The sequence below is a fragment of the Opisthocomus hoazin genome, chromosome 7 (assembly GCF_030867145.1).
Source record: "Opisthocomus hoazin isolate bOpiHoa1 chromosome 7, bOpiHoa1.hap1, whole genome shotgun sequence".
In the NCBI taxonomy this organism is placed as follows: domain Eukaryota; kingdom Metazoa; phylum Chordata; class Aves; order Opisthocomiformes; family Opisthocomidae; genus Opisthocomus; species Opisthocomus hoazin.
In genome coordinates this window covers 13,456,824-13,469,355 of record NC_134420.1, presented here as the reverse complement: position 1 = coordinate 13,469,355, position 12,532 = coordinate 13,456,824, and the positions used below count along the sequence as shown (strand labels likewise).

General features: G+C 41.3%; 2 protein-coding genes across 5 annotated transcripts in view; both read left to right on the top strand.

Moving 5' to 3' along the window:
* IPO7 (importin 7) overlaps positions 1–1,891 on the top strand; it is a 35,953-nt gene extending 34,062 nt beyond the window's left edge. The window contains exon 25 of the mRNA XM_075427597.1: positions 986–1,891. Coding sequence (XP_075283712.1) covers positions 986–1,083 — 98 coding nt within the window. The 3' untranslated portion in view covers positions 1,084–1,891. The remainder of the gene's footprint in view (positions 1–985) is intronic.
* A 4,601-nt stretch (positions 1,892–6,492) lies between these two features.
* The window catches only part of ZNF143 (zinc finger protein 143), a 43,596-nt gene continuing 37,556 nt past the window's right edge, over positions 6,493–12,532 (top strand). For 2 of the 4 annotated variants that reach the window (XM_075425990.1, XM_075425993.1), the window contains exon 1: positions 6,493–6,591. The gene's annotated coding sequence lies outside the window, so the exon portion shown is untranslated. Of the gene's footprint in view, positions 6,592–10,385; positions 11,536–12,532 lie in introns of those variants that run through there. The other 2 variants (XM_075425991.1, XM_075425992.1) reach the window with 2 other exon arrangements.

Here is a 12,532-nt window from a genome sequence, read left to right as displayed (position 1 = left end):
GAGATGAAATGCAGATCCTCTAGATAATATGAGCTGTCCTGTATTCCCAGAAAGAGAGAGATTGCAACTATTTTGAGGTAAGAGAAAGCTCTTAGTCTGGAAATAAGACACTAATAAGCGTTGTTGTCTTGAGCTGGGAATAATATAACCTTCTGTGTTATCTAGGTTTTTGTAAAGGTAGATAGAAATACACATTTCTATCTGCCCTTTACCAACATAATTTTCAGTTGTCCATGTATTAGAGCCTGTAAAAATCAGACTTGCAATAATCTTCAAATGATGGAAGCTAGTAAAACCAGACAGCTTAACTACCACTTTTAGTTACAGTGATGAATATATGGACCTCAAATACCTAAAGATCTTAAGGTTTAGTTGAAAATGAAGTGATAAACTTGGTAGTTTCTGTCAGAATTATATTATAAGATGGTCTAGTGACCTTAACTCCAAATTATCTGCTTGGGTATGGGGAGGGGAATGCATGTATACTAAAAAGTCTGTTTCTGGTGCTTCAGTAGCTATTTCTGCTTATATTATTGAATTGAGATAGGAACACTGAAAATGTAGCAAATATCTGTGTACTGCTTTTTGTACTTTTTTTGGTACATGTGCTCTGTTATTGATTTGACTGAAAAGTCTATTAATGTTAATCAGAAAGAACTAGGCGCCTGTTAGCAAGTTCAGAAGTGCAGCCTTCATTCATGTCCTGTTTCTGAAATGTCAAAATTACATACTCATGTCCAAAAACTAAAATGTGGGCTCTTAAAAATATAAACTCATTTAAGCATAGCTATAACAATATAAAAATAAATAAATAAATAATCGGTCCATCTGTTTTTCGGGGCCACTTTGTTGATGCTGATTATTGGGTAACCTCAGGTTAAACGTGTATCTCTGAGAAGCTTAAAATAGTCACAGAATCTTCATCTGTCTTCCCCCCTACACAGGCACTAAAATATCTTCCTTCTATGTTTTTGTTTTGTTTTAGAATCCAAAATGATTGAAAAGCATGGAGGATACAAATTCAATGCTCCAGTTGTGCCAACTTCATTTAATTTTGGAGGCCCTGCCCCAGGAATGAATTGAGTTATCACTTTAACTGCTACTGTGTGATTGTAGTGAAGAGCTTGTGTTCCTCCCAGTAGTGGTTCCAGAACTGGTTCATGTTATCTACAACTCACTCTAAACTAATTGATAAATAGATTGGACAAAAGCCCCAGAAGTGGGACCTGATCATGCAACCTAATACTGGAAAGCAAACCAGAGGTTTTTTTGAAGATAGGAAGAATCTGAATTTAAAGCTTCAAATGGCACACTTTGGAAATTGGAAATCAAGAGAGGATGTCATGAAGGCAGCTTTTCTTTTTCTGAGGAAAAAAAACAGGCTTGGGCTGCAGGACTGTTTAAAATGTCTCATTTACAGTACAAGCTAGAAGGCAGACTTAATTTTTACACCTGTGGCGGTATGAGTATTTGCCCAATTTGTTTCCCTTTTCTCCCCTCCTATTGGGTGTCTGTTCTTTTAATGTAAATAAGATAAGGTAATCAGATAGCCTTACTTAATCTTCATCATTTCCATTTATCAAGATTGTTCATATGTAGAATATTGGACACTTAATGTAGCACTACATAACTGATAAATCTGTAAATGAATTAGCACTTTCATATTGAAACAAGCCTGCTAGCCTATGTAAAAAAATAGCAAAATGTTTGCTGTTTATAAAAAATAAGGGAAGTATTGGGGAAAATAATTTCAAATTATTAATTTAAATTGAACTAGCAGTTTTGTACCTGGTGACTTTGTGGTGCAGTCACCTCTGGCTGTGACTTGAATTCGGTTGTGTAAAAAGGGGTTAGTGATATTTCATTGCTGCTAAAAAAAAATAGCAACACCCTCCGTGTCCTTTCTTTTTCTTAAAGATCTCACTGCACAAGGTGAAATTTGGATACAAATGTGTACTGTAAGCACTGAGGAAAAAGTTACCTTCTCTAAAGTAGGTAAATAAGATGTGAAGTTCTGCTCTTAAGAGCCAATTAAAGTGTGTGGATGAAACATCTATGTATGCAATATTTTAAAAACACAACAATTTAATTTGGCTAATCTGAGCTATGATCTATGAATGCAATTTTTTCCCCTAATTTTTCAAAATATTCTTCATCCAGCATGTGGTAGTGCAGGTGCACTACTCCTGCATTTCATTCTCCCTCTTTTTGCACTCCCAGCATTGGTGTGTGCTGTTGTCTGCCTGATCCAGACAGTGTATTTGGAGTTTTGCCAGTCTTTCATTTTTGAAGCCACAATTTTCTTCCTTCAAAGTTGCTATAGTAACTAATATTTTAGCTAGAGAGGCAAAATACAGTTCCCTCTGGGACCACTATCAAAACCACTGTATGAAGAAGCCAGCAGGGAGATGCTGTGAATGGGTTGGCTTAAATGCCCCCTTTTTCTTTTCTGAAAGCAAAAATCCATAGGTTTTTGATCTTGCCTTGAGATCATTGGTGTCAGGTCTTTTAAATCAAATGTTTGGGTTTTTTTTCTTTTGGCTGTTTTTATATAAAATTGTCACCTGCTGTTACAATTGATATTGAACAAGCTACCTTAATTTAATGTAAGCCTCCAAAATTTAAATACAGGTTAAAAATAAACTGAGTTTATATCTGTAAAAATGAAATGCACATATATATATTATGATACTCAAAATGCAGTCTTCAGAAAATTGGTGTGTGTGGTGTGTTTTTGTTTTTTTTTTTTGCATCAGCAGAGTAGCAGGAATTCATGGTTTGGCGTTTCCTTGACGAGCTGACCAGCACCATGCTCTGCCTTCCATTTGTTGCACAACCACTAGCGCTTTTCTCTGGGCAGGTGTAATGTTTTTTTTCAGTCACTCCTCCCTGGTCTGCCTTTCTTCACAAATGCAATTCACTGCACACAGAGTGCTAATGTGAGAGACTGAGCCAGGACTATGATGCCACGGTGCCCTAGCCGAATACCAAAGGGATACTTTAAGAGCAAATTGCGGATTTAAAAGGCTTGATATTACACCTGATGTGAAAAAACCTGAGAAATTAAACACTGAAACAGAGTATCTATTATAGTAGTGGTATGAGAACCACGGTAGTACTTGGAATCTTTAGCTCACTGGCCAAGTATATATAGCAGAACTGGGTTTTTTTTGTAAATGTGTAACTCATGAACACATATAGGTGTACTCCAGCCTCAAGATAATCTCTATACAAGGTTTTATTTTTGTAGAAGAAGGTGACAGACATAATTACAGCATGCCTTTTTCTGTGCATTCCTTGACCTTGAAAAAGGCCCAGTTTGACAATTTTTGAACATCTGCTTGTTGGGTATCTGCTTATCTTGTTATGCATCCCCAAAAAATGTATGAGAACCTTTTAGGAGAGATGAGACACACTTGCGTTATAGCAGAAGATACGACAGAAGCAGCAGCGAGAAGGCTCTAGATACAAAGCAGATGAAAAAAATTAGGGGAAAATCAACAATCTAGTGCCACTGTCATTTCTGGAACAGTTACATTTTTCTAGTCATGGGAAGAATTTTATCTTGGTGTGAGGAATACAGTCTTACTTCAAGGGTGCTTTTATGTGTCGCTAGACTGTTTAGCAAGGAGCATTTTTTTAAGAATGGATCTAGAACTTTGCTTTCCTTTGGTCCAAGAAATGTATTTATTTAAATTGCCAAACAATTTTACGTTGTTGTTGGTGATAGTGCATTTTGTGATGCAATATATCAATTTCAGTGATACACATGTCAAATTTTAAATTGATCTTCCTTTTAGAAATTGCATTTATCCATTCCATTTTCAAGGATAATGCAACTCTGAAGGAAGAGCTGGGAAATTTAAAGCCTGTTTTTTCTATTATGGAAGATCTCCTTGGATTAATAAATATCTGAAGCAAATCCTTATCTTCCCTTATTTCAGTGTGGTGTTTTGAATATAGCTGTATTCTTACAGTACTTTGGAGTCCTGTTCTAATTACATAGCTCTAAGGTTTGTATTTTCCTTTCTAAAATATTTCTTCAGGCAAATGTTTGGCACAACCACAGTTCTCTTAAGCTTTTTATATTTAACACAGTTATGTCATACACTGTTTTTTTAAAATGTTGACATTCAAGATGTCTGCAATGGATTAGTTACAGAATACCTGACGATAAACATGCAGATGGTTTTAATTGTGCCTAGAAATTGATTCCTGATAAGATTTACAGGTTGACTTTTTTCTAAAGGAAATTTTCTCCACTTGTGACTGTCAGTTCTCAAAGAGCAGAAACATGAAGCTTCTCAGCACATCTCATCTTTATATGATTCTGTCAATTTCCCTTTAAATCCTTCATACCTACTTTCTCTTGTTAACCATTTTCACTTCCTGGGCCTGAATTTGTCCCCCTGTAACTTCCTTGAGATGCTGCTCAGAAACTGCGTACTTTGTACTTAAGCAGTTCATTCTCTAGGCAGTCATAGCCCTGCTGATGCTCTCCGTGTGTGTATTCAACACCGAAGATACACAGCTGCATCCTTCTCTGGAGTTTCATCAGCGGGACTGATGTTCACCGATGGCTCCGAGCAGCACAGCTGAGGGGACGGCTCCTCAGTGGGTGCTGCAGGTTCCTAGGGGGAACGACATGGTTCCCAAGTCAGTATTATTGGTAGACACAACGTTACCTATGTATGGGTTTTGATTTAACAGACCTGGACAAGTTTAGGTAACACTGGTGCAAGCTTTTTTAAGGCTTTAGCAGTCTTCCATGACTTAGGCTACTAATTTTTCTTTGGTAAATGAGCAGCAGTGGATGAACACTGCTTCTGAAAATCAATGCAGAAGTGAACATTTTGTTCTGAATTTCTGCTCAATCCACTATTCAAGTTTTAATCTGAATGCAGTAGTTAAAAAAAAAAAAAAGGTTTATCAAAATTTGAGAAAAGCTTGGAAGGTCTAAGACTCCATATTATGCTGTTATGGCCTATAAAAGTGAGAGCCGAGTTCCTTGAGCTGGGTTTTTCTCTTCCTTGTGCTCTGTGGGGCCTCCCACATACCCAGGAAACGCTTCATTTGTCTGGTGGTGTAGCAGATTATAAATTATTTTGCAATCAATATGTAGTTTAAGTAACTTAAATGGTGTCATTTGTTTGCATATTTGTTTTTTATAACCATTCTTAGATCTTGATGCTTGAAACAGAAAGCACTACAGAATGGGAAAACCTGAGTTGCAGGATTTGACAGATGTTAACAAGTAATGTATTGATGTAAAGGTGTTGGTACACCTAAAATATAGTTTTATCTTGGGTATTTCACAGCGACTGTACCTCAAATCAAACTGATGGTTGTAATTTGTATTTTGGGTGAGAGTTTCCATTTAGAAACAGGAGGAAAAGCTTGAAACTAAGAAATGAAAATTGCTCTGTATTAGGCCTGTTCGGGAATAAGCTGTTTTGGGGTGTTTGTATGACTGCAAGAATTTAAAACTGTTCTTCCAGAGTTGCAGGCAAAAAAACTTAAATGCTTTTATATGTGACACATTCGGAAAGGTCAGCTAAGCCCTACTGAGCTGGGCATATTGTCCTGTCAACGGTGATAGCTCATGTTAATTGCACAGTTGGGGTTCTGGAAAAAATATCTCCTGAAATAACTGTAATACCCTTTAATTGCCTGTGCAGCTGTTATTGGACTATTACATGTTTTTATACCTAAAATCATGTAAGGATAAATATTCTCAAGCACAGCTGTAGGAACAGAGTCCTTATCTGCAAGAGCTGGGCTGGAATGGCAGAAGAAGGTAACGCGTCTGGAAGCTGAAGGGAGGACAGGGCCTTCGCCACCCCGATCAGCCCCTCCGTAAGGGCCGCGCGTCCCGGCCCCCTTCCGGCAGTCTCCCTCCTTGCCTCCTCACCGCCTCGGAACGAGCCCCGCGCGCCACGGGCCTAACGAGGGTGGCCGCGACGGCGGGGCCTTAGCCCGCAGGCAGGCCCCGGTCGAGCCAGGAGTCCCTCCCCACTGGCATCCAACGGCCCAGCTCCGGGCCCCCGCCTCCTCGGGCCACGCCGCTCCGTCCGCACCGCGGGGGGCCGGCCGCAATGCCGGGGGCAAGCCACCTCAGGGCGCACCCGGCCCCTCCCGCTCCCCTCTTTGGCTCTCTCCCTCCCCGCGGTCCCCGCGAGGGACTCGGGCCGTCCCCAAACGCTGCTACCGCCCTGCGCCCTTCCTCCGGGAAGGAAATGGCGCCCACTTCCCTCACTCCCCTGCTGACGCACAAGAGCCTCACTCCCCGCGGTACAAAATGGCGGCAGCGGCGGCCCCGCACCCAGCATAGCCGAGAAGCCATGAAGCCACGGGGCGGGGCCCTGGGCGCTTAGCCAATGGGCATTGGCGCGGGCCCTGGAGGCAGCCAATGGCGACCGGAGGTAGTGACGCGCGGCGCGGTGCGTCCAATGGGAGCAGCGTTAGCACAGGGCGCGAGGCCCGCCCGCGCGGCTCGGGGCGGTGCTGAGGCGGGCGGGCGTTGAGGCGGCCGTTTCCTGTCCTGGTGCATGGTGGTCGGACGGAGGAATTGTTGGAAAATTTCTCGGCGAGGTTAGTATATAAATGTGTTTTTACCCAGTGTGCCTTATTCTAACCACCGCCATCTCCGGCTTGGGGCGTCGCGCTGGGCCGCTGGACCGGGCCTCGCCCTCTGCGCCGCGCGCAGGGAGGCGGCGAGGGGCAGCGAGCGGGGGCAGCCGGGCAGCGCCGGCACCGACCGACACGAATAAAGCCACGGCTCCGCCGCCCGCCTGCTCTACACGGCTTGGCCCCTCCCCCTCCCGCCGGGCCTGCCCGCCGGCGTCCCGCTCTGCACCGCGGGGCGCGCCGGCCTGGGTACAGACCTCCGTCTCCGCCGCTCCCTCGCCGACCCGGGCGGCTCCCCGGCCCTCGGGGGGCCATGGGTGCCCCGGCCAGCCGCCCCGTCGCAGGCCCGGGCGTGGGGGCGCCCGTTAGCCGCTGCGTCACGGGCGGGGGCAGCCGGTGGCGGCGGGCGCGCTCTCGGCACGGGCGGGTGGGGATACTGGTGGGGGTCCTGGCGCTCGCCGTGCATGAATTCGAGGTTTCGTTTACTTTTTTTTAACATGAGGTGTTTCCATTTTGACGAAGGGCAAAGTTGGAAAGCGGCAGCAAAACAACTGCCTTAAAGAGCTCTCGCGGCCTAACGTGTGGCTTGATACGTGCGCATTTGGGAGGAAATAGTTCACTGTTACTGCATGAAGTTGCTCATTTTTGACGTTGCTTTATTGTAGAGCGCGGCTGTTGCTGTGCTAAGACAGGAGAAGGTCCTCACACGGAGCTTGTGAAGTTAACCTATTTTAGTTCATCTCTTGCAGTTCACCAAAATACCGTGAAAAATCATTTTAAGCGTTTTATAGCCTGTTCTCTCGTCTCATTTCCTTCAGTTTTTCTTGTTTAAACTTTTAATAGAACAGGATAGCGAGAAGCTCCTTGTCTAGAAAAATTACCTGCAGTAACGCAATTTTTTTTTTTTTTTCTGATAAGGTCTTATCTGCGGTGCTTATTTGTCAAGAAAAAATTACGTGACTTTCGTGCTATTTAAATTTTATGGTAAAATACGCCTGCAGTTGAGCAGCTCCAGTTATGTATAAAATATCTTATGGGTTTGTTTTGAACTACCAAAGAATTACATTTGACATTATATGTAGAATGATACCAGTACTTGTAAGGAACTTTATTCCTTTTACCAGTGAAACATAAAATTCAACCTTACAGTCTTTCAAAGAGTATGTTTTCTTTTGTCGTCCAGTTTTCTCAAGAACCTGCTTCAGGTGGTGTAAATCTGTTGTGCCTTAGACAACTATGTACCAGATATTTATGTCATAGCTTCAGGGTGAATGTACCTGAAACACTAAATTTGTTTTTCCTTAACTAGTAGGTTTTTAAGAGATGTAGTATGTGTGTAGTACATCTTAGCTTCTTTGTGTAAGTGTACTTGCTATACAGCTTTAGAATGGCAGGGTACAACATAACCATGTTTTCATGGCTTTTTTTCTGTATTTTATGCATTAAAGTCTTGAGCTTTCAAGCTGTATGTATGTCAGAAGCTATTCATCTGAATCACTGCAAAATGAAACTCAACAATACGTAGTCAAATAATATATGTTTGTTCGAGATGTAAAACACATTTTAAACAGTTTTCAGAAATGTATTTCAAATTGATTGCATAATTTACATAAACTGTTCTCATTATTGTAATCAAATAATGCTTCATGTCTAGTATCCTATCTCTGGAAGCGTTATTTTGTCTTATATTAGAAGCTCAAATAAAAGCAAATAGTTAAGCAAGTGTAAAAATTTCTTTAGCTGGAAAGTCACACGGGCTTCACTCTGTCTCTGTGTCTGTGTAGCATTTGATGTGGTTGTCGTGAGCTGGCAATCTTTATTGTCCCTGTGCCCATTTCCTGAGAAAAAAGTGATGAATATTCCCTGGTAATGGGTGCCAAAATTAGGCTGTAAATTTGTTTTTGTCTCTAGAATATCTCAAATTATGTACTGCTTCAGCTCAGCAGACCGCTGCTGGCCCACATTTTGCTGTCCTGTACTATCCAGGAGAAGGGAATTGGTGGGAGTTGGAGCAGTCGGTCATCAGATTCTAAGCAGCAGGATGCTTGCTGCTGCGCTTCTGCTTCGTGGGGTGCTGGCGGGCTGCTTTCACACCTACAGTTCTGCTGGAAGTGCAGTGGGTTCCTCAGCTGAGGCTTGGTGGTGGTAATGGTCTCTCCCTGAAGACCATCTTCCCTGGGCATTCCTTAAAACATCATTTGCGAGTGTATTCTTGCAGACTTATGTAGTGGTCTTAACAAAATGTATGGGGTTTGTTTTAAAATAAAGCCAGAAAGACAATGGTTTAGAACTGGGTTGCTTCTCTTACACTGTAATTGGGCTTCGTTTTGAGTGTGGGATGCTGATCTTTCCTTGCTGTTGCATGTAAATCTTGGCCTTAAGATGTTTGGGTGAAAACATGCTCAGCGTAGGTGGAGTCTTTGAGAAACACTGTTATTAAATTCTGAGGAGTCTTTAGTTGCCACGTGGGAAACTATTTGTTTTCCAAAGCGTAGTGCTTAGCTGAATTTGGGTGAGTTTCCACACACAAAGCGAACAGCACATTCCTGATAATCAGGGCAATTCTCCAGTTTCAAGCATTGTAATGGACAGAATGCAAATACGAGAAAGTTCTAACTTGTCTCTGTGCTCTTGTATTTTCTTGTAGATTTCTTCCTGTCTATATTTTGACTTGTACGGTTGTCCTTGATCATCCCCACGATTTCTGCTTCCCGTGCTATCTTTTGTAACTCCTGATGCCTCTGCTGTGTATGTGCATACCATAGAATCCTAGGCCAACCTTTGTTTGCCTTTGCTTGCCACTGGCTTTTTTCCTGTATTGTATTGTCTCTTGCATGTTTTTACAGCTCAACAGCATGCTTTCTGATCTTTCTGCATTAACTGGTGGGCGGTTTGTTTTTTCATCTCTTCTGTGCCACAAGGAAATTGGTGCGCTTGGTAAAAAGAATGTGAATTGGGTAGCCTGTTCTGTGCCTTGTGCCACAAAAAATCCCAAAAGATTGAAGGAAGGTTTCTGCTTAGCTTATGGATGCCCGAGGTGCATCATGATCCTAACAGATCCTCTTCTCGGCTCTGAAATGCGAGTTCTTGTAAATAGATGTGTGCATAGGCATTGTTCTGAGGATGGAGTGAAGAATCGGAGGGAGGTGCCTGTCCATGGACACCATATTTCTGCGGGAGGAAGGGAAGGAAGCCTTACAACACATCCTTGCACAGTGGGGTTTGTGGGATTCTGCCTGTATTTTACATTTGTAACTTGGTCTGCCCTTAGTTGTATTTACTGAAGGGAGTATGGTTTTGGTCCTCTCACTCTGTGCTCTGCGCACCAGGAATTGTTCATCAGTTACTCAAAAACGGAATTGGACTAAACTAGTGAATGATTCCAGTGACTTAGTCTGCTGCAATTTTCTGGGTTACACCGCTTTTTTAATTGGATAGTGGGGTTGTACTTTGCTCCACCAAAACAGCGCTTGTTAAATAAAACGAAGTTCTTGATTTTGAAAGGAGTTTACAATTCCAGCAAGTTCTGCAATATTCAAAGCTGATATCAAAGTTACACTTGCAACTACTTAGTGCTTCCCTCAGTCTGTATTTTGTTGTCTGCTGAATGTTTCCCTCTCTATACACTTGTTGAGGGGAAAATTGTGTTATCTGGTTAATGCTCTTGGACTTCATTTCTGATTACAGACTTCTCTAGAATTGGAAGATGGTCTGTATTTGCAAGTTAGTTGATGTTGCCTGTATCTTAAGTATATTCATACTCAGCTAACATGGACTAACAGCTAACACAGAGTTTCTTAGAATATATTTAGATTTACTGTTTTTCAGTTTACATTTGTAATTATTTTTTTGCAATTCAAGAGTAAAGGTTGGCAGTTCAGTAGGCTGTCCGTTTAGTTCCTGAAATATGAGCATAGACACTGCTGTTAACTGTCATGGCTAATACTGATACATCTGTAATGTAGTTATCAGATTAGTAATTAACCACACAAAACAACCCACTCAAAATTCCCTGTTTTGTTGGCAGTCTCAGTACTTTTGCAGGATTTGAAAGGGTGTAGCCAGGATTAATTGTTTTGGTGATGTAAATTAGACACTTGCGATTTCTTGACAATTAGTAGAAGTCTGTTTGACACAAAAGTAAAACGTTGATAGAAATAGTTGGTCTCAATTTCCTTCAGATTTTTAGCCCTTAAGTATTCACCTATTCACCAAATGTTCCTTGTTTTGTTTAACACTCATTGATATAACTGGAGGTTTTATGATTTTTTATGGTTTAAGGATTAAGTAGCCTTCTAAAGTGATTCAGAAGTGAACTTTTTTTTTCCTGCAGATGGGCATTGCTGCTTATTTCTAGGAGTAATTTGAAGACAGTTCTGACACACGTCATCTGGATGCCTTCTTTATATTGCCAGTATTTTGTGTATATATACTTAATGGTAAAAAACAAATCCCAAAAGCCCGTAGTTTTAAAAACACAAGTTCATTCTTTAAGCGCTTTGTCTGTTTCTCGTTTTGTGACTTCCAGGGGGAAAATCCAGTTGAAATGAAATCTAGTGCTTTATCTCACTAACGTGCGCTGAAAAATCGAGATTTTTTTTTTAAGTTTTGTTAATGATGTTCTAAGTTTTTCAAGTATAATACAGTAAATCAGATGACTTGCCATAGGTTCAACTTTTTTCTAATCTCAGGCCCAACTTCTTTTCTGAGCATGCATGCATGTTATAATTATTTATCCTTTTTTGACTATTAAAAGTAATTTATTACCAGTCAGTCTTCAGTCAAGAAATGTGAAGGTATGCGTGAGCATTGATAATACAAGTTTGCCTGGGAGAGAAGAAATGTGTGTCAACTTTGAGCAAGGAATACCATCTGAGTCCAGAGAAACTTGCTGGCTTGTTGTGGTAGGTGAGTTTGTGGTGTTCCTGTCGCAATACACTTGCAAGCCATTCTGTGCAAACAAACAAGGATTCCAAATGGTGCATAGGTATCTTCAGTCTCAGTTGAATTTGGTGTTTTGGTATCGGTTATACGTCTCTTTTCTCATGCTAAATCTATATGTCAAGTGTGCTAAGAATAACTGTCTCGTTAGTGCATTGATCACTGATCAGGTACATTAGTATAGTTTTTTCTGTATTAATAAAACTTTAAGAATCCTGGTCTATGTACCTTTGCAAACTGTGCTGTATGGATCTCAATTGCTTATTACTTTCTGTGCAGGATTTTTGGAATCGAATCTCTTGGAAAGCTCCTGAATACATTTCAAATCTCAGGCTCAAGAGGCTGTGCTGGTCACTGCGGTAGTTACTTAAAAACTGTGCTGTTGTAATAGTGCCACTCAAGGCAAATGTGATCATTGAACTAAGTGTTTCCTGACAGGTTGTTTGTCCCAGAGTTGCAGCATGAGTTTAATTAGCTTTCTGTCAGCACTGCTGACAGTTAATACACTGATGGAACTACTCTGACCTCCACTGATTGACCAGTAATTTCTTCTTTAATATATTCAAGAAACATGAGAAGTTAACAGTCATATTTGGGATCAACCAGAGTCTTCTCTGAATGAGTATCAGGACTTCTTGGTGGGTAGCTTTCTGATCTGACTGCATTTTTTTGTGCCGTACATTTGAAAATCATGGCACCCTGACCACTCCCACAATGTGAAATTGCACATATATGCATAATCTCATAATATTAGAGTAAGGATTTGTAAACATTCTTTACTTGCACTGGTTAATCCAATTTTTTTTTGTTTGTAAAACACAGTGGTCTCTGACAATACTTTTAACATTCACAATTCGTAGATGTAAACTGAATGTATGGTGATGACTGGGGAAAAAAACTACTAGAACATAAAGTAGTTATGTGAGGCTAAATATGGTTCTCACAGCTCACGCTGAAGTCAGAA